The 23,031-nt window shown below is 37.9% G+C and overlaps 1 protein-coding gene across 1 annotated transcript; it reads left to right on the top strand.

Moving 5' to 3' along the window:
* Window positions 1-2,033: 2,033 nt before the first annotated feature.
* LOC113303130 (nicastrin-like) lies at window positions 2,034-15,631 on the top strand. The gene is made up of 16 exons (XM_026552128.1): window positions 2,034-2,347; window positions 3,885-4,004; window positions 4,108-4,222; window positions 5,541-5,623; window positions 5,710-5,786; window positions 5,969-6,046; window positions 6,303-6,374; window positions 6,464-6,537; window positions 8,112-8,244; window positions 8,348-8,419; window positions 9,351-9,470; window positions 10,959-11,030; window positions 11,826-11,966; window positions 13,735-13,819; window positions 13,933-14,374; window positions 14,893-15,631. Exons 1-16 carry the CDS (start codon window positions 2,284-2,286, stop codon window positions 15,155-15,157), a joined length of 2,013 nt encoding a protein of 670 aa, XP_026407913.1. The 5' UTR covers window positions 2,034-2,283; the 3' UTR covers window positions 15,158-15,631.
* Window positions 15,632-23,031: the final 7,400 nt, after the last annotated feature.

Here is a 23,031-nt window from a genome sequence, read left to right as displayed (position 1 = left end):
TTTTTTGGATTGGTCCAATAATGTGTTGCCACCTCACCTGTCAAATATCACACCCGCTCCCGATAAAACTCAAATCAGAAGACACAATTTTCATTTGTTGGAGCTCATCATGACCAAATTGGATCAAACTAATAATACAAATTGAGCAACAAGGAGTCATCCAAGTTATGCAAGGCCGACTTTATAACCAGATTGGATCAAAATAATAATACAAATGGAGAAAGTGAGGGGTCACCCAAGTTATACAAGGAAAATTTTATTTGCAGATCCTCCACCACCACATCAAGGTGATGGCTCAACCTATAGGTATAATAACTGCTTTGGTAGGAGATGTGAACCCTACTAATGGCAGTTCAGACAACAAAATGTTACTAATGGATGGAAAAATGGTCGAGACGGACTCCACCGATCTAGTACGCTTTATTAACAACAACACAACATGGTACCATCTTGGTACCTAAAAGATATGATCAAAAAACTTATTCGTCTTACTGCACTCCACTCCACTCCACATACCGTCATTCATATCTACATAGAAGAAAATTGAACAATACACAGTTTAGTGAACCATACAAGTACACCAGATGAAAATTTCACAATTATGGTCTGCTAGGCCCCGAATTTCTTAAATTTAATTGCTTTTAATGACACCGTCAGGTACGACTATGACGTACCCTTGTGTAATATCACTGTTACAATTTCTCCGTGCTCCTCGTACCCTCGTGTAATATACCTTTTATAATTTCTCTATGCTTAGAGCATCTTCAATGCTTGGGGTCAAGGTCATCCTATGTAGTGGTCTTATTAACACCTTTTTTTAGTGGGTCATTGCTAAAAGACAAAAATGTTCAGAGTAAAAATTTTTCACTTAAAGTTTATCTTCAATCCCCAAGGATTTTTCTAACACCTTTTATTTAAAATTAGAGACAAAAGGATGATGTAAACTTAAGACCCAGGGTCACGAACATAAACTTTTTCCTTTACCCCCACTTAGGCTTAGTCTTATGGTCTTCCACTCTAGCATCTAGATTGGAATTCCACTTCAGCTAGAATACCCACCCAAGTCATATGGTTATTTTAATCTAGCATCTAGATGCGCTGAACCATTCTGCGAAAGTATAATTTGGTAGCGCTGAATGGAACCACGCAACCATCTCAGCCGTCGGATCAAAAAATAAAACAACCTCGCTGAACCATTCCGTGAAAAGTAGAATTTTGGTTGCGCTGAATGAAACAACACAACTATCTGCTACTAGTTAGCATTCGAGATATACCTAGAGTGAGTAAAAGAGAATAATATGCATCGCTTTTTGTCTAATCTAGAAGCAAAACTAGCACCATAAGAACAACTTTAGTGTTGTTGCTATAAGCCATATATGGCAACAAAACCAGACACACTCCTAGCTGCTATAAATCCCATATTTCTATATTCTCAAATGGGGTGTCTATATATGAGAACTTTCTTTGACAAATCTCATATATAACTTCCCCCAATTATAAAATGCGTTGGACATAAACGTTAATTTAAATTGCATGGAACTTCAAAAAGGTGTTGAAGTTTACGTTTATTAGTGAAACGTACTCTAAGATTACGTGTAGATCAAACGTCATTTATGAAATCGTTTTCATAAACGTACATATAGTTTACGTGTAGCCCTGAACGCATTTAATAAATGCGTCTAAACTGAACGTAATTTAGCGAGACGTTCAACTGCACGTTTAGGGAACAAGCGCATTTTTAAAACTCGTTGTTTAACTGACGCATTTATAAATTGTGTCTATACCACACACAATTATAAATTACGTTTGTGCTGGATGCATTCTTTATTTACGTTTCACCAAAAACGGTGATATTAACTACCTTGATGCGTTAGCCACACCCAATCGATAAGCCAAAAAAATCATATATAGCTTAAGAATTTGAGAATATAGTAACTCAATGTTGGGGTTGCTCTAAGAGCTATATCTATTTTTTTTTATGATCCTCACCTTTGTGTTGGAGATAAAACTTTGAATCAGATATAAAATTTTGATGAAAAAGGTCCAAGATGCTTTAAAAAAAACAAAAACAAAAACAAAAACTGGTCTCCTCTTTTACACCAAACAAACAGTCAAACGAGAGCCATCATCCCAATTACCAATCCTAGTCTTTGCTTCCACATCTCCCCTATACAAAACAAAGGATTGAGGACATTTACATGATTCCCCAATCCAAAACTCTGAGGCAATGTTCATATACTAGGGTATAAGCAATCTTTTTTCCCCACTGTTCGCATCTTCACCATGGCCATGAAACATCATTTTGTGCTTCTGTTCTTAATTTCTCAGCTTCATCTTTCTTTCTCAGGTGACTACGCTAATTACTATCCTCTCCTCTCCTCTTTGCATATTTATTTGTTTATTTTGAAATGAATGTTCTTTACATAGATATCTCTTCATTTTTTAGGTTAAAACTTGATCTAACGATGAATCATAGTTTTCTATTTTTGCGTTAACTTAGATTCTCGATCTTCATATAAATATAACTCGGAGGTAAATCTGTCTTAAAGTCAATCGTGAACGACTTAGGTTTTGTATCTTCTTCGCTCATTGTGTTCGGGGCTATATTTTATGTTGGTCTGGACTTTGGAGGTGACCTCATTCCTTTGGAATTCAACCCTGGCTGGGTGCCATCACTAATCTTTTGGAACATTGGGGAAGTTCGCAAATTATGTGTTCAAAATGAGAAAAACACAAAAGGTCCACAAATTTTTGGCTAAAGGAACAGTGTAGCTCTTATTAGATGAAGCACATTTGCCTAAACCTGCACTTTTAAGTGAAAATTTAGTCAAAACTTATAGCAATAGTAATCTGGTATGGAAAAGATTTTCCGCTCTACATCGAAGTGACATGAGTTGATGAACTTACTCAGTAGGTGATATTAACACAAACAATCTGATTTTGACACTTGATCTTAGTGATCTTAAGATTGTTTACATATTGAGTAGAACCTAAGCTGAAACTGTCTATGCGATGTTGTTGCAGTTCAGTACATCATTTAGGCAGTCCAGTAGCCGGTTTGTTGTCCTCTTCTTCCTTTCTTTTTTTAGCATGTGACATGCATTGAAAAAGTGTAGCAGATCCCATAGCTATTTAGGTTTCAGCAAGTCCTCATTCAAAGTCCTGAAAATTATTTTTTTGTGGCACAAGTAATGCGCTAAACTCACTACATATGACAATAAAAGTTTGATTGTCTTTATGATCCCATATTAAATCCTTTCTCAAAGTCCTTGACAGGGAACACTTTGCTTCACAAACCAAGATTCAATCCTACTAAATTTACTCCTTATCAGGGTTTTAGAATGTCCAGGTGACTAGATACATATGTTACGATTTTCGAGTGTTGATTCGGTTTTTTATATTAATGGTCAGGAACACCAAAAAGGTCAAAAAGAAAATGGTTATAACAGACAAAATTGGGAAACAACACTAGAGGGTGATGTTTTAATGTCTTAGCCATTTTGGGTATTATTCCTTCCTCAAGATGACGATTTTTAATGGCTGAATTTCTCAGAGGATGATCTCTTTCTTGTGTTAATTATTCAAACTTTCTGCTATCATCATGTAATCCCTATATCCAACATAAACTTGTGCAAACATACAACACCTTGGACAACCCTAGTTTTCATGAAAAGGGGATTTATATGGTAGGGGTCTTTTGTTGTACAATGAAGAAGATTATAATTTTGAAAAACTACTGTTTCTGTAAGCTTGTGTTCCAAGCTCTCTATTTTCTTATTTATTCTATTTATCATTATTCTGCAGCCTTTGGTATATATGTGTTTGACCCCGTTAATAAGATTGTTGGTTTGCATGTTCTTGCGACACATGTTCACTTTGGACAGCTTCGGACCAGGTCAATACTCTGGAGTCAGTTCCTGATCTTGAGCAGTCAATGTATTTGACAGTTAATGGATATCCCTGTGTCCGGTTGCTGAACCTTTCTGGTGAAATTGGTTGTGCTAGTAAGTGAAGATAAAATTAAACTCGTAATCATTAACACTGTTTGATCACTTATTCACCTTTTGAAGTGTTGGTGCATCATAAATATGTTGTAATTATTTCCAGACCCTGGCCGTGAAAAAGTTGTTGCTCCAGTGCTGAGATACAAGAACATTGAGCACATTGATCAATCATCTTCGATTTTGATCCAGCTAGATGATATGATGGATTTAATGAGAAGGCAAGGAAAATTCCTCTCTGCCTTTCTTAAATTTTCTTGCCATCATCTTAACTCTCGAAGATATTTATCTTGACTTTTTTAATTCTCTATCGCTATACTTGATTTTGTGTATAATTGTTAGGAGCCATGTAACATACTAGATATGCATTATATCAGGGATTCAGGTAGGATAGTGCATCACTGCAATATAAGAATGAGTGCTTGTGGTACGAGACATAAAGTTGATAGTCATTGGATGAACTGTGAATCTATGATCCGTTTTCAGGTAATAATAAGTCCAATCAAAAGACTCTATAATCAGGTTTACATACAAGTAGATCTGGATTTATATTTCTATTTTTAGGGGAAAAAATAGAAGTTCTATTTCCTGAAACATTACCAATAAAATAGAGTTTTTATTCCTTAGAGTTACTAAAACAAAAGGAGTTTTAACCTATAAATACGGGTCGAGTTAGTACCTATTGATTAGGAAAATACTAGAAGAACAATTCTGCAGGAAAGTAGAAGAAGAGAGATACAACACCTTAGGTAGTGAACACCTTGAAGTTGAACGTAACACCGTAAAAGTCTTCCATTAAAGAAATAAAAATTCACGTTACCACTGCACAATTGCTTAGTCCAGTTATTCTTCTTGTTTCGCTACTGTGTGTTCTACTTCTTTGGGACTAGTTTGGTCCATGCTCCTAATCTTGGGGATAGGAAACTCCCTCAGTGGTAAGGTAACTATGACTTAGGGTGCTTGTCGCATATCTCAAAATTCAGGTGAGGCCAATATGACCTCTTCCATGCCAAGGAAATTATTTGACCATTAACCAGAAGGTGTCCAGCACCTGCAGAATTGGACCTGGATTGCTACTTATACCTCCTAGGCACATACATTTGCAGATCATGTTGAGGTTTCTATCTTATAAGATTATAGGATGATAGTGAAACTCTAGATGTAGTTTTGAAAAAACTGAAACTGTTTAGGGAAAAGTCAGAGCCAGAAGAATATGGGTGCCATTTTTGTGGTCAACCAGAAACTTACTTATGACCGTTGTCAACTGATATGATATCTAGGTCATGAGACTTCACTAAGACTGTCTGAACTGTATGTTTTTTTGTAGCATAAATTCCTCATTATAGCAGATGTGAACTTAATATTTACAAATGCTTGTACTTGATGTGCTTTTGTATATCTTTATGCATATGGGCACATCAGAAACCTGACAGCTTTTACAACTTTGATTAAGATAACAGAATAGCTTTTAAATATTTGTTCTATGTTATACATCAAATAAACCGTAAACCATTCCTAATTAGGTTTCTAGTCTTACAGGCTATCAAATGATACAGGATTAGCGAGGAAAGTAGCTGGTGTTTTGGTTGAATCTAGCACCAAACTCCAAAATGAGTCAAAAGGTAATATATGCAAGTTTTGTTCATTTTCTCTCCCTTCGTCTTGGCAACTGAACGTACTGACGAGTGGGAAGTTTTCTACATTGTAGGATTTTCACCTGTTGAAAAATTTTCACAGGCTGAATTTTCTCCATACCAGAAGCTCAATTATGAATGGAACCCTCTTGTAAGTTATAAAAGAATCCCAAAGAAAAAGGTTTATTCTAGCTTATTAGTGGTGGTAAAGAAACTGGTGATAAGAAAAAAGAACAACTAAATTAGCACAGCCTGCTGTTGACGTAAGGAATATAGTGTCTTTGCTAGAATTGTTTCAGAAACACAACTAACGTTACATGTTGCCATTTGCAGGGATCCAGTATCATGTGGAATAGCTACAACTTTCCCATTTTCTTACTGGATGAGGATAGCACGGCTGTCCTGCAGAAGGTAGTAGCACAAATATTTGGATCCTCGTTTTATTTTAGAGATGATGTTTCGATTTGGATCCTCGTTTTATTACTACTGAAGGTTATTGTGGTAAAATTGGTTTCAATCAGTTCAGTAACTTGGGACCGTGTTGTATTGGGAACCTGCATGTGCTGACATGCTATCATTAATCCCCTGTGATAATTATGCAATCATTTTAAGTTACTCAACTTTATTAAGTGTCCCCTAAGAGCATGATTGTCAATCATATGTTCAGATTGCTGACAAGAATGAGAAGAACAAGCAAGCATATAAAGTAGATGTGGCTGAGTTCAATCTTGTAATGCAGGTATGTTGTTCTGCTGGGATCCTGTATTACCATCTAGTACCTTGTTTTTAGTGATCTTTTTTGACACTTGAGCATGTGATCTTAATTAGACGACGAAGTCAGGAACTCATGATTCAGAATCTTGTTTGAAACAACAGTCTTGTCTGCCCTTAGGTGGATACAGGTGAGATTTTTGGGCTTTCAATTTCTTTATTTTGGCAAAGATTGTTGTGTGCTACAAATCTTTTCTCACCCAATATTATTCTTTATTAGTGGTGAATCCATTGGAAAACTATGTTGAAAAACTTATTAGCCGAATGAACGTCACGTAACAGGATTAACATAACCAGGCCCAGCATAATTGTGCGGTACACATATCTTCCTTGAATAAAATGCACATCTCCGGCACTCCAACTATTTTCATGGGGTAACTTAACTTAGTATTAGGACCAGGAAAAGGAAGTCATCCAATATAGAAAAGAAATTAGAACTAGGAGAAGGGTATCTTAGTTATAGGTAGAACAGGAAATAAAATTTAGAACTGATAGAGTTGTTTGACCCCGTCAAACAGAGATGACCTAGTCAACTGAATCTCCTACCGCAGAAATCGAGATCATTGGAAAATGAATAAATTATGCTCTTCTTTGGTGAGCTGAATGGGACGAATGTATAAAGTAAATGGTTAAGTTCTTACCACAGGTAGTGCAGTAATTTTAGCTAGGGTCTTGATGTAAGCCACCTTGTGCCACATAGTCTGGCCTGCCAATGGACACCCTAAGATTTTCTTTTGAAGATGTGGGTTACATTTGGAACTTAATCTCAGAGGCTTGTGATTTTCTGCTAATTATTTGATCATTTTCATTGAAAATCAGCCAATTCAGAAAAGCCGTTCATCCATTGACTTGATAATCGGATGATCTTGGATTTTCTTTTCCTTTGGCCAGTAATTTAGCCGAGTAGAACCTGTCGAAGTTTGTTATTCACTATTAGCTTTGTCATAATGTGTTGCTATGTTGTTTGGGGCGATGCGTGAGGCGTTGGGTGTAACACATGGAGCCACAGCAGAGCCGCAGTGCCATATAATCCCCCCCCGAAAAACTAATTGCTATTTTATCTAATATTTTTGTAGTACAAACGTTGGTTGAATAAAATAGACCCAAAACGAAGCCTGAGCCTTAATATCTCGTGAAAGAAGTGGGTTTTAACTGTAAAATAGAAGCCTAAATACTAGCTTTAGGATTTCTCTTGAAGAACACTAGGCAGAGGCAGCGCCTTGTCTGGCGAGGCGTCCCAGCAAAAAAAAGACGCCGCTTTGGCACCTCGGCGCTGCCTCGGAAAACATGGATGCGCGTGTCTATGGTCTTTATTTGCATGCAACTGGAAAAAAGAAAGTGCATTATTTATCATTTGATCTAGCAAACAATAAGTGACAGTAGAGATGGATGTGGAAGAAATGCTTAGGTTCAAAAAATTTATTTACATGAGTAACACTCTCCCCAAGTACCCAGTAAATGTGTGTACACATTGTAGTGTTATAGCATCTACGAGAGAATGAGAAAAGATATTGCTGCCTGCATATGGGTATCATTCATTGAACGCTTTGTTGGTCATCGAAGCTCCATTTTCAGTCCAATTGGCAATAGTTTTACTATGTACTCAATTGTACTCTTTAACTAAACCTGTTGGAGAGTTGTGCCTGAGTTAGAAGTATTCCTCTCATATGCCTGTTAATTGAAGTTTCTGACACCTGAATGGCAGTGTGATGTCTTCACTTCCACCGATTGATGTTTCCTCTACACAAAAGCCCAAATCCATAGTACTGGCAATGGCATCAATAGATTCTGCATCTTTTTTCCGTGATAAAAGTCCTGGCGCAGATTCCCCTTTATCTGTAAGTTAATTCTCCATATTAGCATCTCTTGTTCTTTAACCATCTTTTTCAGGTAATTTGATTCTTATGATTCTGCTAAATGTGAAGTTTGAAATACTTCCAGGGAATGATTTCGTTGGTAGCCGCAGTTGATGCTCTTTCTCATCTTGGTGACTTGGATGAGCTTAACAAACAGGTATAACTTAATAAACCTTCCACATGCATTACATTTTTTATTCAGCAGCGGAGGGGCCCTACATGGATGCCAGTGAGTGCCTGTGAAAGTAGCAAATAGATCTCCTTGTGTATGCTTAAGTTTATTCATCATCTTTGTGGAAGGATATGCATGCCTGATCTGTCTGGATGCAGCATTAGGCTAAGTCTAATGGATGATTTTGAGGGAAAGGCGTGGCCAGAAACTGTAGAATAATGTCTCCTCTCCCTGTCTCTCTCCTCCAGCACAGGGAACCATGGAGGGAAGCAAAACCAGAAAAAACACAGAAGCAAGACATGATATTTCGCTTCATCACTTTATAAACTTTTAAATGAGGAATGATATCTCGCTCAGATCAATTTTCCCTCCCACACCATAGGACTTGGGCATTCCCACTATGTAAGTGTTAGGTTCCCTCCTCCACAAGACTTAGCCTTAGTGATGCAGATGCTCTTAGCATTGATAAGTTGCTTGATGATTACAATTTTTCTGAATGTGTTTTAAGCGAGTGCCTTTAGTCCTGCTGGAATACTCTTTCCTCCGATTCCTATAGCTCCTTCCAGGCAATTCTTACCTGGAATACAAGCCAGTATTCGTTAAGTAGAACCGTTATGCTTGGATTGCTTATGAGAGTTCGAACTTCTTGTTATCATGGGAAAAATAGCTATGGCCTCATGTACCTAGTTCATTGCGGAACTGATTTGTGATTTTTAAAGCGCTAATTCACTTGATTCCTTAAGCTGACTACTCCATTTATACTTTAATGGTATTTTTCCAGTTCAAACCAGCTCACTGTGAGCAGAGAGTATATGTCTGATGATATTGTGTATTGACTTAAATTTATCATCATCATCTTCATCTTTTTATAAATTATTGTTCTCTTAGCTTATACACTCTTCTGGCACTTGCGCAGCTTGTTTTTCTGTTCTTCACTGGTGAAGCCTGGGGTTACCTAGGTAGCCGGAGATTTCTTGCTGAATTGGATATGGGAACAGATGCTGTTCATGGTCTTAACAGCTCACTGATTGAGATGGTAATTCTCGGACCTTGGTAGAGTTAATTGATCGCAATCATGTTTCTGAAAATCAGATTTTATTATGAAAAGTTATTTAGCATTTTGTGGAAGAATAATGTGGCTATTCCTTTGCACTTGCGATAAGGCAAAAATCGGCATGAAATCAGGCCAAGTATAGAGAGATGTTGTTTAGGTCATTTATATGAGAAACCTGAGTGTGTCATTGTGGGAAATACATCAAGAGCTCGTTGTTTCAGAGTTCTTGAAGAGCTGCATTTTTATATGGCAAACTCACAAGGAGGAATTATTCATCGATAGGAAAGGGAAAACAGAAAGGGAGGGGGGTACATGGACCCGAACCTTCAGGCTCCAGAAGGGAGAAGAAAAAAATAGAGAAGGTAAAAGTTATCAAAATCAATAGGTGGGTAAGACATTTCTGTCACTCCCCATCACATTCTGCTGAAAATTTGGTGCTTCATTCCACCACTGGTTTGAACTTGTATCTGCTCCCACTTCGCGATGCACAAACATTCCCTTCCCCATATATAAGAGAGTATCTTTAACTCAATGGTCTTTAAAACTCCATACAATTTCCCGAATGAGCCTAATTCTCCAAGGGACCAAGGTTCTAATTGTGTCATTGAGTCAGCAGTGTTTGGACTTGTATCTGCCAGTATGAAGCTCATTGAGTCACACTCAAACCAGTTTCTTCGTATATTATATTTTTTTTGCTATTTTGAAGGCATGAATGGCTTCTCCAAACACTGCTGTACAGAAATATCGGTACCTAGATATGCTGCAAAACATCCCAATTTCAGATATAACTTAACCATCTTAATCCAAAAAGACGAAGTTTGGATAAGACACTATGCAGTAGTCAAATTATAAAGAGAAAACAGATAGGATCCCCGTTATATTTAGGCTCAAACACACCAGTCCATTTATATCTTCTTCTCAGTGATATTTTTATCTCAAGGTTAGGTTGAGATTACATGCCTGACAACTTAAGTTTACTTTGCCAAATAATTGTTGAGTACATTCGTCTCCAAGCAGAAACGGGAGATATTCATGTGTTTAGATTAGGTTCGGTACAGCTTATTTACTAGAATAAGGTTGGCTGGCTATCAGGCATCAGCTACTGCAGATAATACAACCAAGCAACAATAGGCAAAGAGAGCAAAATTTAATGTTAAGAGAAGTGTAGTAGAGTACAAGATGATTGTCATGTTGATTGATTAGGGAGGTCCAGGGTATCCTTGTGAAAGAATAAGGTCCTGTCAGCTGCTCCACTTTGTTATCTCTTCGCAAGTGCGTGGTATACCTCAGTTTGTCATAAGGCCCCACTTACCTGTCTGGATCTACATTTAATTGTCTGAATCTTTGTTTTAAAACTGCAGTAATAGCATTTGTAGTAAAAGCAGTCTTCTGCCATTTATTAGTTCTGTCTCATTATTAGTAAAAGAGTTGACAACCTTCACTGATGCATTTCTTGATTTTCTTTCACAGGTTTTGGAAATTGGATCTGTAGGTAAAGGATTCAGTCAAGGGGTCAGCTCATTTTTTACACATGCATCCAGGGTAAGAAACTTGGTATATATCTTTCGAATAATATTTCATGCTACCCTATGCAAATTCTTCATTCTTCAGTTTAATCTTTTTTTGCCAGTCTTTCTGCTCATGTTACTATTTTATGTTGAGGTTCGTAAGTGGTTTGCGTTGCTTTAAAATTATTGTTGGGGCACATATACATGTGGCGTCAAGCAGATGGTCTGACTAGTCATATATACATGTGGGAACACCTAGTGAGCATTAAATATTACTCCCTCCGTCCCACTATTAGATGATCTACTTAGTTTAAAATTTTGTCTCACCATTAGTTGACCTATTTCATTAAACAAGGGAATATTTCTGAAATTATCCTTTTGATTGATTATCGTTAATATAAGAAATGTATATATTTTGATATCCATGTTTATACTCGTAACTCGTTACGTAGGTGTTTTAAAATGCTTTCCAACGGTACAAAGTTTACGAAAATCCATGGTATAGTTTGAGAGATAAATCATTTCTAAATTTTACAAATTATTATCCATAAGGGTATAATTGTAAAAAACACTTAAAAATACTCCTTCCCATTCCTTGCCTTAAGAATTGTGCAAACTTCAACTAGGTCATCTAATAGTGGGACGGAGGGAGTACTACTTTAACACGATGATCATAGTTAGATTAGCTGGATTTCTTTAGAACACGCTGGATCCCATATACTAACTACATTGGATTACAATTCGTAGAAGAACTCGTATATTTTCTTAGTATTTGGAATCATTGCAGTTCTTTGTCTGTTTTTACTTGCTTAACCTATTTTTTTATTAGGATTTACCAGCAACAAAGAAAACACTGGATGCCTTTCGTCATGCTCATAATTCGCTAAGATCAGATAGCATCAATATCTCAATGGCTAGTAGTTCAAATCCTGGGATACCTCCATCATCACTAATGGCATTTATGAGAAAGGTTAGAATATAAACTTTGAACATTTAGTTGTTATATTTTGTGATTACTCTGGTTTCGAGACAAAAAGATGTTACATACTGTATTTTTATGTGTATTCTTTACTACTCCTTCCTTCCAACTTATATAGGCAGAATTTTGGATTTTGGTTGTCCATTTAGATCGACAAAACCCAATTTCACATTTCCCATATTTAGCCTTATTTGTTATGCACGTGTATCTTCAAAATTAAGTTAATGTTTCTATTTACTGGGAATTGGTTAAGGGTAAATTAGGAGAAAACATGGAAATTTGTAAAAACCAAGTAAATTCTTAATCTAAGAGAAACTATCCCCTCCACCTATATAACTTGGATGGAGGGAATATCATTATTTTCTCGCTCTCAAGAACACATAATGCTTGCTGCTACCTTGACAAAAACATTTTTTATGCAATATTTAAGAGTTGCTGCAATATGAAGCAAAAAACTAGTGGTTATATCACATGCACACTCCTGTCACACAAAATAATGGTTTATTTGCGAAATATCTATGGTACTTTTCAGATTTTGAACCTCTTTTGTCTTTTATGTATGATTAAATAGAATAATGGATTCATATACTTGTGATTTATTTCTTTTGCACTTTTCGAGGATAGACAGATTTTTTACTTACCTAGTTAGTCATTTGTGGTAATTTGGGGGACTCTTCTCAGTACATGGGTAGTTGCCTCTTGTCTCCTTTTGAGGGCTTCTTAATCAATACATTTCATTTTGAGTTCTTACTAAACTTGCCGAGTGTTTTTCTTGTTCTTATTTTGAAGTCATTGCTCTAGTTACAGTAAGCAACACGCCAACACACCAGTGAAACTGTTGGACCTTCCTATTATTACGATAGCTAGCCACTTACAACTCATTGTTTTTGGAATCGGATAGGGTTCCTAATGTTCACGTTTGATTCATGTCCTAGAGATGCCTTGGTAGGAAATATCATGTAAAGATATACTTTTTGTGGCTTGTTATGTGTTTACCTTACTTCCGAGTCTTCCTAGGAAACCGGAAAGGATACAACCCAACTGCACTGTGACTAACACAGACAGCTTTCTGGTGCTTCTGAAAAAAAGCATCCAAGGCTATCAGCAGTTAGGAATTAGGATATGAGGATTTTTTTTCATTCGTCACTCGCCCAAACTATTAGTCGCATGCCTTCTATGATAACGAAGAAGAGGTTATGAATGACTGTTTTGTCTTCTTCGATTGGTTCTAGTTTTTGGGCGTTGAAGACGTCATGTCTTCTTCGATTGATTTTGGTTTGGGCGTTGAAGATGTCAGATCTTCTTTGATTGTATGAAGGTAGTTGAACAGTAACAGATGTTGTTCATTATGGGATTTGCTCCATGAGGTGATGGAGTGGTATTGGGTAGATTTGGTGACAATGGTTTCATGGTACTCAAGGTGTTTGCCTCAGGCGCTCTTTGATGGGATTTGTAGTGCTACTAGGAGTGGCTTTAGTGCAATCCTGCAGGTAAAGGGAAGTTCGAAGCTGAATTAGCGCACCACCGGCTTATGTGCTTTTTCGTTTCTTGGACTTGGGTTTTTCCTTCGCTTTTTTGTTTTTGTTTTTTCAGTTTCTTTTAGCTTCCTCCTCTCTCGTTTTATTTGTGTACTCTTATTTGTGCATGAATAAAATACTCTCTTCCAATTAAAAAAAAAAGACTGTTTTGTCTGGTAGATTGCCCTATAAATAAATATTCAGTAATTACAGGAAATTTAATTTGCATATTCTTGCTGCAGAACCCTTTGACTTCAGGAGTCGTCTTGGAAGACTTCGATTCTGCATTTAGCAACAAGTTTTATCACGGCCAATTAGATGATTTATGTGAGATAAAGCTATTCATGGTGTTATCACTTATGCATCCTTCTACCTAGTTTTTCCTCCCAGTTCTTTTTAAGAGGTATTTACTATTCAGTATGTTCATTTCTTTAATGCAGCAAATATCGACTCCAAGTCCTTAGTTGCCGCTGCTTCACTAGTTGCTCGCACCCTTTACATTCTCGCCAGTGATGGCAAGATATTGAATACGACAAAACTGATTTCGATCAACGTGAATTCTTCTCTTGTAGACGAACTGTTGGGATGTTTATTGACATGTGAACCAGGTCTTTCTTGTGCACTGGTGAAGGGTTATATTACACCCACCAGTACATGTCCTAACCATTATGTTGGTGTTATTTTGGGTCCACCTTTGTCAACTCCATATGTCGAGGATTTGCGCGATACATCTCGATTTTTGTGGAATTTTCTCGCCGAGAAAACCTCTAAACCGAGGAAAGAAAACAGTACTATCTGCTCAAAAGATTGCAGCAGTAAAGGTGGAGTTTGTATTAGGGCAGAAACAGATGGAAAGGGCACTTGTGTTTTGTCTACAACCAGGTATACTCTTAACTACGGAGAGCAACCTTTTTATATTTTGTCGAAAACAGAAGTTTGATGTGGATTGACATGGAAGCAACTTTAGTGCCGCACACCAATGAAAAGAAAAATTAACTGAATATGAATTTCTACACCAATATTCATTACTATTTCTTTTGATAGATAAAGTTACACTTGAAAATCTTTTCCAAAGGAAAAGGTGGAAGACACATTGAGTCACTGCATTGTTATAACAAGTGGTTTCTGTTTGAATATTTTATCGATTGGACCCATTAAATGCACAGATCTTGTCATCTAGATGGGTCTTCAGCAACCATTCAAGAAAATTGAAAAAGAAACGTGAATGTTACTTTAATCATGGCCCAAACATCATTAGCTGGTATTGGTGAACTCCCTTTATGGTTAAGGGTTTAGGATTCTGATCCTGAGTAATCATCTGTATTTTTGGTTCAAGCCTCAGAGAGACATTTTCAACTACTTCATTTCTTTCAGCTTTACTAACACCTGAAACTTTTCAGGTATATACCAGCATACTCGACTCGTTTGAAATTTGATACTGGAATATGGAACTTGCTACCTGCAAATGCATCTGATGTTATGGGGATGGTGGACCCTGTCTGGACGGAGAGCTTTTGGAGTGAGATTGGGCTTCGAGCTTACACAGTCCAGAATGCAGCTTACGACCGCTTCGTCCTTCTTGGAGGAATAAGTGTTACGGTTTTGGCTTACTTAGCAATGATAGTGACAAAAGCTATCGTGACTAAAGCCCTAAAACGGGATTGATGGGAAGCGGAGTATCCGTGAACTGCCGATTTGTATATACATCTTATTAACCAACCTAATGAAAAGGAAATTGCAGAACAGTTGGGATCATTTCTGAAAATCAGAGTAATGAAATTATCCCTGATTTACATTCTAGGAACGGTTTTGGGAGACTCAAGTAATCTGAAACTGATCTTTGCAGACACCTGATGACCTTGAGACGGCACATTTATTCTTGATTACAACTGACTTTAAATATAATTTGGCAACAGTGATTTCGGAAAGTGTTTGAGTGATTCAAAATGAATATACTTTATAATCCATGGAGAGTTACCCGTTCTCGCCTCTTCCCACTGAAAATGAATTGAAATTGCTCGGGGTAAGATCTTTTGGAAAGGTGAGTAAGAGATGAACATTTAACAAAAGTATATTCGTCTCTTTTAACAAAAGTATATTTATGTACTTGCGTCTCTGAACTTTTATCTCTGGACTTCATTTTATCTCTGAACTTCATTTTATCTCTCATCTCTGAACTGTGAAACTTGTCCAAGTGAACAAGTAGCTGAAAACTATTGTCTGAAATATCGATTTCAACTCGAGAAACATAGGATGAATTTGTGAAAACACCAGAAAACTATCAGACCAAGAGATTTTCATCCTGGTGATCTGATACTTACAGAAGTACTGCCTAGCAGCTCAGAATTTGAGCTAGGAAAGTTCGCAGCTACCTGCGAAGGACCATTTGTTATCTGAGAAAAAAATAGGTCGGGAATCTTACCGACTGAAAATTTAACTGGGAGAAGAGCTCGGATACCCATGCAATATCTCACATCTTAAGAAATATTATCAGTAGAATTGTAGTTTAGTTTAAAAGCTGCTGTACTAGTCATTTCTCGTCAGAAATTAAATCTCAAAACTCTTATCTAAAACTACGCATTATTAGCTCTATCTGACATTATCAGGTATCTGGTGAAGTGTTAAAATTGAAAGGTATCAGAAAATAAAACACTTTCTTATTCAAAGTTTACTACACTCCCCCTCAAGTTGGTGCATAGATATCAGTCATGCCCAACTTGTCTACTAGAAACTCAAAACCAGGCCTGACAAACCCTTCGTAAGAATGTCTACTGTTTGTTGAACAGTCAACATGAATGGTAGATAGACTTGTCCTTTCTCAATCTTCTCCATTATAAGGTGTCTATCAATTTCTATGTGCTTTGTTCTATCATGCTGCACTGGATTTTGTGCAATGCTTATAGCCGCCTTGTTGTCGCAATATAACTTCATTAGTCTACTCACTGGCACTGCAAATTCTTCAACGATTTGCTTCAGCCATATTAGTTCACATATTCCATTAGACATGGCTCTAAACTAGGACTGTTTCTTGCTCCTCAAAGTAACTGAATTCCCCCACACATACGTGCAATAACCGGGTGGATCTTCTATCTTCAATAGCACCAGCCAAATCTGCATCCGTGAAAGCTTCAATCCCCCTTTGATCATTCTTCTTGAACCACAAGTCTCGTCCAGGTGATCCTTTCAAGTATCTCACAATTCGGTAAACTGCATCCAAAAGTTATTTCCTTGGAGAATGCATGAATTAACTTACTCGGCTAACAACGAAAGCAATATCGGGACGAGTATGTGACAAGTAACTCAGTTTCCCAACTAGCCTTTGGTACCTAGTTGTGTTAACTGGTAGACTTTCTTTGTGGACTCCAAGCTTGTTATTAGCATCAATAATAGGTGTGTCAACTGGTTTATAGCCACTTAAGCCTGTTTCATGAAGAAGATCCACCACATACTTACGTTGTGTTACAACTGTGGCATTACTTGATCTTGCGACTTCCATACCAAGGAAATACTTTAAGGGTCCTAGATCCTTAGTTTCAAATTCCTTAGATAATTCTGCTTTCAGCCGCTCCAACTCACTCACATCATCACCGGTCATTATGATGTCGTCAACATACACAATCAACACTGCCACCCTTCCCTTTCGAGTGCCTTGTGAACATTGTGTGATCTCCCTGAGCTTGAGTATACCCTTGCTTCTTTACAGCATGGGTAAACCTTTCGAACCAAGCCCTAGGAGATTGTTTTAAGCCGTAGAGAGCTTTCTTTAGCTTGCACACTTTCGAACCAAACTTCTCCTCAAACCCTGGTGGTGGTTTCATGTAAACTTATTCTTCGAGATCACCATTCAAGAAGGCGTTCTTTATATCTAGCTGATATAGAGGCCAATCAAGATTAACAACAATTGACAGAGAACCCGAACAATATTCAATTTCGCAACATGAGCGAATGTTTCAGTATAGTCAATGCCGTAAGTCTGGGTAAAGCCCTTCGCCACTAACCTTGCATGATACCTTTCTAGACTCCCATCAGATTTGTACTTTATGGTGAACACCCACTTACACCCAACAAAAGATTTTCCTTTTGGTAGATCCATCTTTTCCCATGTTCCATTCTTCTCAAGAGCATTCATCTCTTTAAAGGTTACCTCCTTCCATTATGGACATTCTGAAACTAGTAGAGCATCCTGCACAGTCTTTGGAATCTCCACAGACGTAACATGGGAGGTGAAAGTCGAGAAAGAAGATGAAAGCCGTTCATAGGAGACAAACTTTGATAAAGTATATAAGGGACAACTTGTACAAGACTGAGTACCCATTCTATTGGAAATAGGGACATTCAAATCAGATAATGGAGTAATGACTTGAGGTAACTGATCCGAGAGAGGTGGAGAAGTACTTACAGTGGTTGGATATTTGCTTGGTTCAGATTCATGGCAATGCAGAGGACTCATGGTGTCTTCTTTCTCTTTCTGAAGGGTTCTTCTCGAGTATATTTTCCCAAAATGCCTTGTTTGAGATTCTGTTCAATGGGAGAATTTAAAGGCTCCTGTGCAGTGGGGAATAAACTTGAATTCCTACTTTGAAGGATTGGTGAAGTGTTTGACTAATCTTTTTCAAGATTATAAGAAGACTCTGTTTCAAGATTTGATGAGTTGTTTAGAAGATCTCCATGATTTGGGTCTTCCAAAATACACGGCTGATTATTATTTTCAACAGAATTGAATTCTAGGTTTCAACTTTGACCCACATCATCATACTTATCTGAAAAACCCAAAGACACATTTTTTGGCTCAGGGATCAAGTTTGTTGCTGGATTTATTGAAGACATAGACTGTACAACCAAAAACCTTAACTGGTAATTCACTAGACAATCTATCATTTGGAAAGTGATGATGGAAAACAAGCTAATGGTGTTTGAAAATTAAGAACTTTAGATGGCATACAATTGATCAAGTAGATAGCAGTTAGTATTGAATCTCCCCACAAATATTTTGGAACATTATTGGTGAACCTAATAGCTCGAGACTTCTAAGAGGTGCTTATTTTTACGTTCAACAACTCCGTTTTGTTTGGGTGTATCGATGCATGAGCTTTTATGAAAAATGTCCTTCTCTAAGAAATATGTATCTAACACACTATTGAAAAATTCTCTCCCATTACCGCTTCGAAATATTTTGATGTTTGTATTGAATTGGGTTTGAATCATGACATAAAAGTTTCAAAATATTGTTGCTAATTCAGATTTTTCCTACATTAAGAATACCCAACCTACTCCAGTGTAATCATCAATGAATGTACCAAACCATCTTTTTCCTGAAATTGATGGAGTGCGTGAAGGTCCCCAAACATCACTATGGATTAGAGTGAATGGCGTGGTAGGTTTATATTGTTGCATTGGGTAAAAAGATCGATGGTGTTTAGCCAAAGCACAAAACTCACACTGGAAATCAGCTGGATTTTTTTTAATAAAAAGACTTGGAAACAATCGTTTAAGATAATGAAAGCTAGGATGACCTAGTCGAAAGTGCCACAACATAATTTCATGATCAGAAAAAACTGAAATAGACTCTAAACAAGAACTATGAGCAGAGAACATTGGTTTCAAACCATCTACATATCGATAAATCCCGTCAACTTCCTTAGCATTGCCAATCATCTTCCCCGAGGCTAGGTCCTGAAATTCACAAAGAGATGAATAAAATCGTACACAACAGTTGAGGGTACGAGTTAACTTACTAATAGAGAGTAAGTTACGGGATAATTTTGGAACATGAAGAACATTATTAAGAGTTAAATAAGAAGAAAGTCGGACATATCCAATGCTGGCGATAGACAAAAAAGAACCATCAAAAACCCTGATTTTTTTATTACTAGCACATGGCCGATAAGATTGGAATAATTGAGAACAATTTTTCATGTGGTCTGTGGCTCCGAAATAAATAATCCAAACAGACAAAGAACTTATTGATGAACTAGAGCTGAAATTAAAAGAGATAAGACAACTTATGTTACCTTTACGAGCTAATGAGCAAGAGGGATTAACATGGGTCTGAGGGGATTATTGAAAAAATTGCAGAAGATGCTGAGAAAGTTGCTCAACTTGTTCTTTCGTGAAAGAAGATGCTCCAGAAGAGGCTTGCTGAGATTCCGACGTTGTCGTTTGCATTGCTCTGCTCGCAAAGTTTCTTTTGGGATTTGCAGGCTTCATGTGAGGAACTTCCAGCACTTCTCACGAGTATGCCATGGTTTCTTGCAATGATCACACCATGGTTTCTTGCTATTTTCTCCATCTATATCAGGTCCATGGGAAATCAAACCAGAACTCTCATGCTGAATAAGAGTGTGTAGCATAACTCGCTTTATAGCTTCCTCTTGTCTCAACTCTGAAAATACTTCTCTTAACTTAGGAAGTGGCATCTTCTCCAAAATTCTACCCTTTACTTCATCTAAAGTTGGGTTCACTCCAGCCAAAAACTGATAAACAAGATCATTTTCTTCACGATTCATAAAACGAGTACAATCATTTGGATTTTCCCATTTATCATCATAACATTGGTCTAAATCTTGCCACCAAGCCACCATCTCATTTCAAGTTTGTGGTGATGTCTCTTTCACCTTGCTTAGTACTCCATAACTTTGATTTCAGCTCAAATATTTGTGATGAGTTTTCTAGATCTGAATACGTTGCACAAACTGAGTCCCAAATCTCTTTAGAAGAACTCATGAACATATGTGGTTTTGAGATGAAAATTTCCATGGATTGGAGAAGCCATCTAGTAACCAAGGAATTTTCAGATCTCCAAGTTTTAAACTTTGGATCAGATTCAACTGGTTTTTTCTCATCACCTTGTTTTGGGGTAAAAACTGATTCTGCTGTTTTTGGTAAATTTGGGTGTGTTGATGAGAAACGAATTCAAAACCTAAACAAATGCATTGCACGAGAGTACTTTTAGATTCGAGAGATCAATCTATAAGACTCTGGCCTAAACCAAGAAATGGTCGTTCCAGATTCAATTCGGTCACAAGGTGAAGGAGAAGGGTTGATCTTAGGGAGGGAAACGAAGAAGGTGTTTGAGATCAGAATGTTGAATTATGAAGGTGTGGCTATTTTATGACTTGTATCAGAAAATGATTTCTGGCTGCTTGTGTTGATAACACTTGTTGTTTTTGAAATAGGTTGAAAACCTATTTATACAAGTCATTGAACGCACCCTGATATCATAGGAAGTGGTGGAAGTTAAGTAGCGGAGAAGTGGAGTTGTGCGGAAGGTGGTGATCATCGTGTTTCCGTTATGAGGGAAGACTGGTCACATCTTCACCCACTAGTCTCATCGTTGTTAACCGTCCGTCCTTTCGTGACACTTTCTCGTAGTGGGTGCGTTGCACGCCGCACGCTGTAAACTGCCAGAACAATACCCCAGTGAGCATCCCCTAGTTTGTGACACCTTTGATGTCTCGAGCAAATGGGTCAAGTCGTGGGACTTGCCGCAAAGAATAGCACGCGACACTATTAGGTTAAATAACTAAGTTATTTGTGAATCCGATATTCATAAAATATCATATGTGTTCGATGCACGTAAAGCATCACTTTTAAGCAAGCAGATCAAAATAATCGATGTACATGAAGAGTCGTTGTTTTAGAGCTCGATTGAATCAGTCACGAATTGAGCGTCTTAAAAAGTAGCACAACCGGCCACCTGTGGGTGATCATTTGAGGACTCTATGGGTGAGCTATCACTTGGTCGATCGCTCCCTGCGGAGGAGGGGTGACCCATGATCACAATGCTACCCTGTTGGTTTTCTGAAAATAAATATACACCACCCAACTAGGATAGCGAAGTTGGATGGACGAGATGATTTGCCGCAGTCACATATTGCCGTTGATGCAATTTAGGGTTTAGAAACCGTGCGGCCAATCCTATTTTGTCTAACCGAAACAAAGCACCGGGCGCTGATTTGAATAGGACGATCGGCCATGTACAAAGATGGTCCGCTTGTGAGCATGCTGACATCTCTTGGGCCATTTAAAATTAGATCTAAGCCACTCGATTCCACTGGCGAATATGGGTGGTCACGATCGATTTGTGACAGTATCTCGTTGCCGCAAACACAACTTAGGGTTTCTAAAGCTGCGTGTTCACCCTACTTTGGGCGAGCGATTCTATACACTCTTTGCTTGCCGTGAGCAAGTCGATCGACCATGGGTGTAGCTGGGTCGCCGGTGAACACGCCATCACTTCTTTGATCGTTCGAAGGAAAATCTAAGCCGTCCAACTAGGATAGCTAAGTTGGACGGTCATGATGTTTCTGAGACTGTTTTGTCCGGTCTTAGCTCGTTTGAGCTCTCTTCTTCAACAACGCGATCACCCATGTTTGGGGTTAGCGTTCAATGACGCTGGAGTGTGCTAAATGGAGTCCGACTGGTTAGGGTATTAGTGGTCCCGCCGGTGGTCATCATGATGATCGCTTAGTTCCGCTAGGAGTAGACTAGGCCTATTGAATTGCGTGGCCAAATCGTGCGGCCGTGATCTTTTTTTAGGACTGATACGGACAGTCTAGATTTTCCTTAAGGAATTTAAACGCGTTCGATCGCTCTAAATTTTAATTAAAAAGTGTGTGAACACGCTGATCTCTTTGTCAGAGGGTGGTGTAGCCTATGTGAGTGTTTTCATGCAGGTATCAATATTGACATTTCGGGAGATTTATGCTACTCCACTGCGAGTGAACATTAATCGTCATGTCATGCCAATATTAAGAGTTCAAATAAGAACATATCATAGGAAAATACTAGGTAGGTCAATGCATTAGTGTATAATGCCGGTGTAAAATAGAATTCACAGAATATTTGGGATCGTTGCTGTATGCACCATTCTGAGTGAATTATATATATATATATATATATATTCAAATACATTGAATTGGTCAATACATCTGTGAGAGGTTTATGCACTCATTACTTTCAGATGGCTTTTCGTTCCTTCGCAGGGTGACGACACATTAAATACAAGGGTTTACCAATTTTGACCGTGAACTAAAAACCAACATTAAGTCCCCTGCTTAGCACGTAATAGTGACGCTATTGCGGGGTAAGCACTAGATGGTGACAGTTAAAGCAATTCATGAGAAGTTTGGCGTACATTACCAGGATAGGGATGGCTCGTCCTTGAGCGAGATACGTTTCCTTTTAGCGCACGTCTGTTGTCTTCAGATATATAAGTATCAATTTTATTGTTATCCCGCCGTTGATGATGGATTTTCAACAAAGGTCAAAATCGTAAAATCATGATACTGCATGTTTCTGACACGGCTTCAGGAACGCATGTGACGATCCATATTTTACGAGCCATGATGCATATGTCACTCGAAAGGCCTCCCCGGAGCGTTCGATGCTGCTCATTTCATCATGACCTCTATGTAGAATAACATAATTAGGCGGTTCTCCGTATGATTGAGAACTTAACACCTTCAGGACGTCGGCGACACTCGCTGTTCCCTGACTACATAGACACACCCACCTCTACATAAAAGAACGATTGGGCG

The sequence above is a fragment of the Papaver somniferum genome, chromosome 8 (assembly GCF_003573695.1).
Source record: "Papaver somniferum cultivar HN1 chromosome 8, ASM357369v1, whole genome shotgun sequence".
Classification (NCBI taxonomy): domain Eukaryota; kingdom Viridiplantae; phylum Streptophyta; class Magnoliopsida; order Ranunculales; family Papaveraceae; genus Papaver; species Papaver somniferum.
The sequence above is the reverse complement of the archived record's forward strand: the minus strand, read 5'-3'. Positions and strand labels throughout refer to the sequence as shown.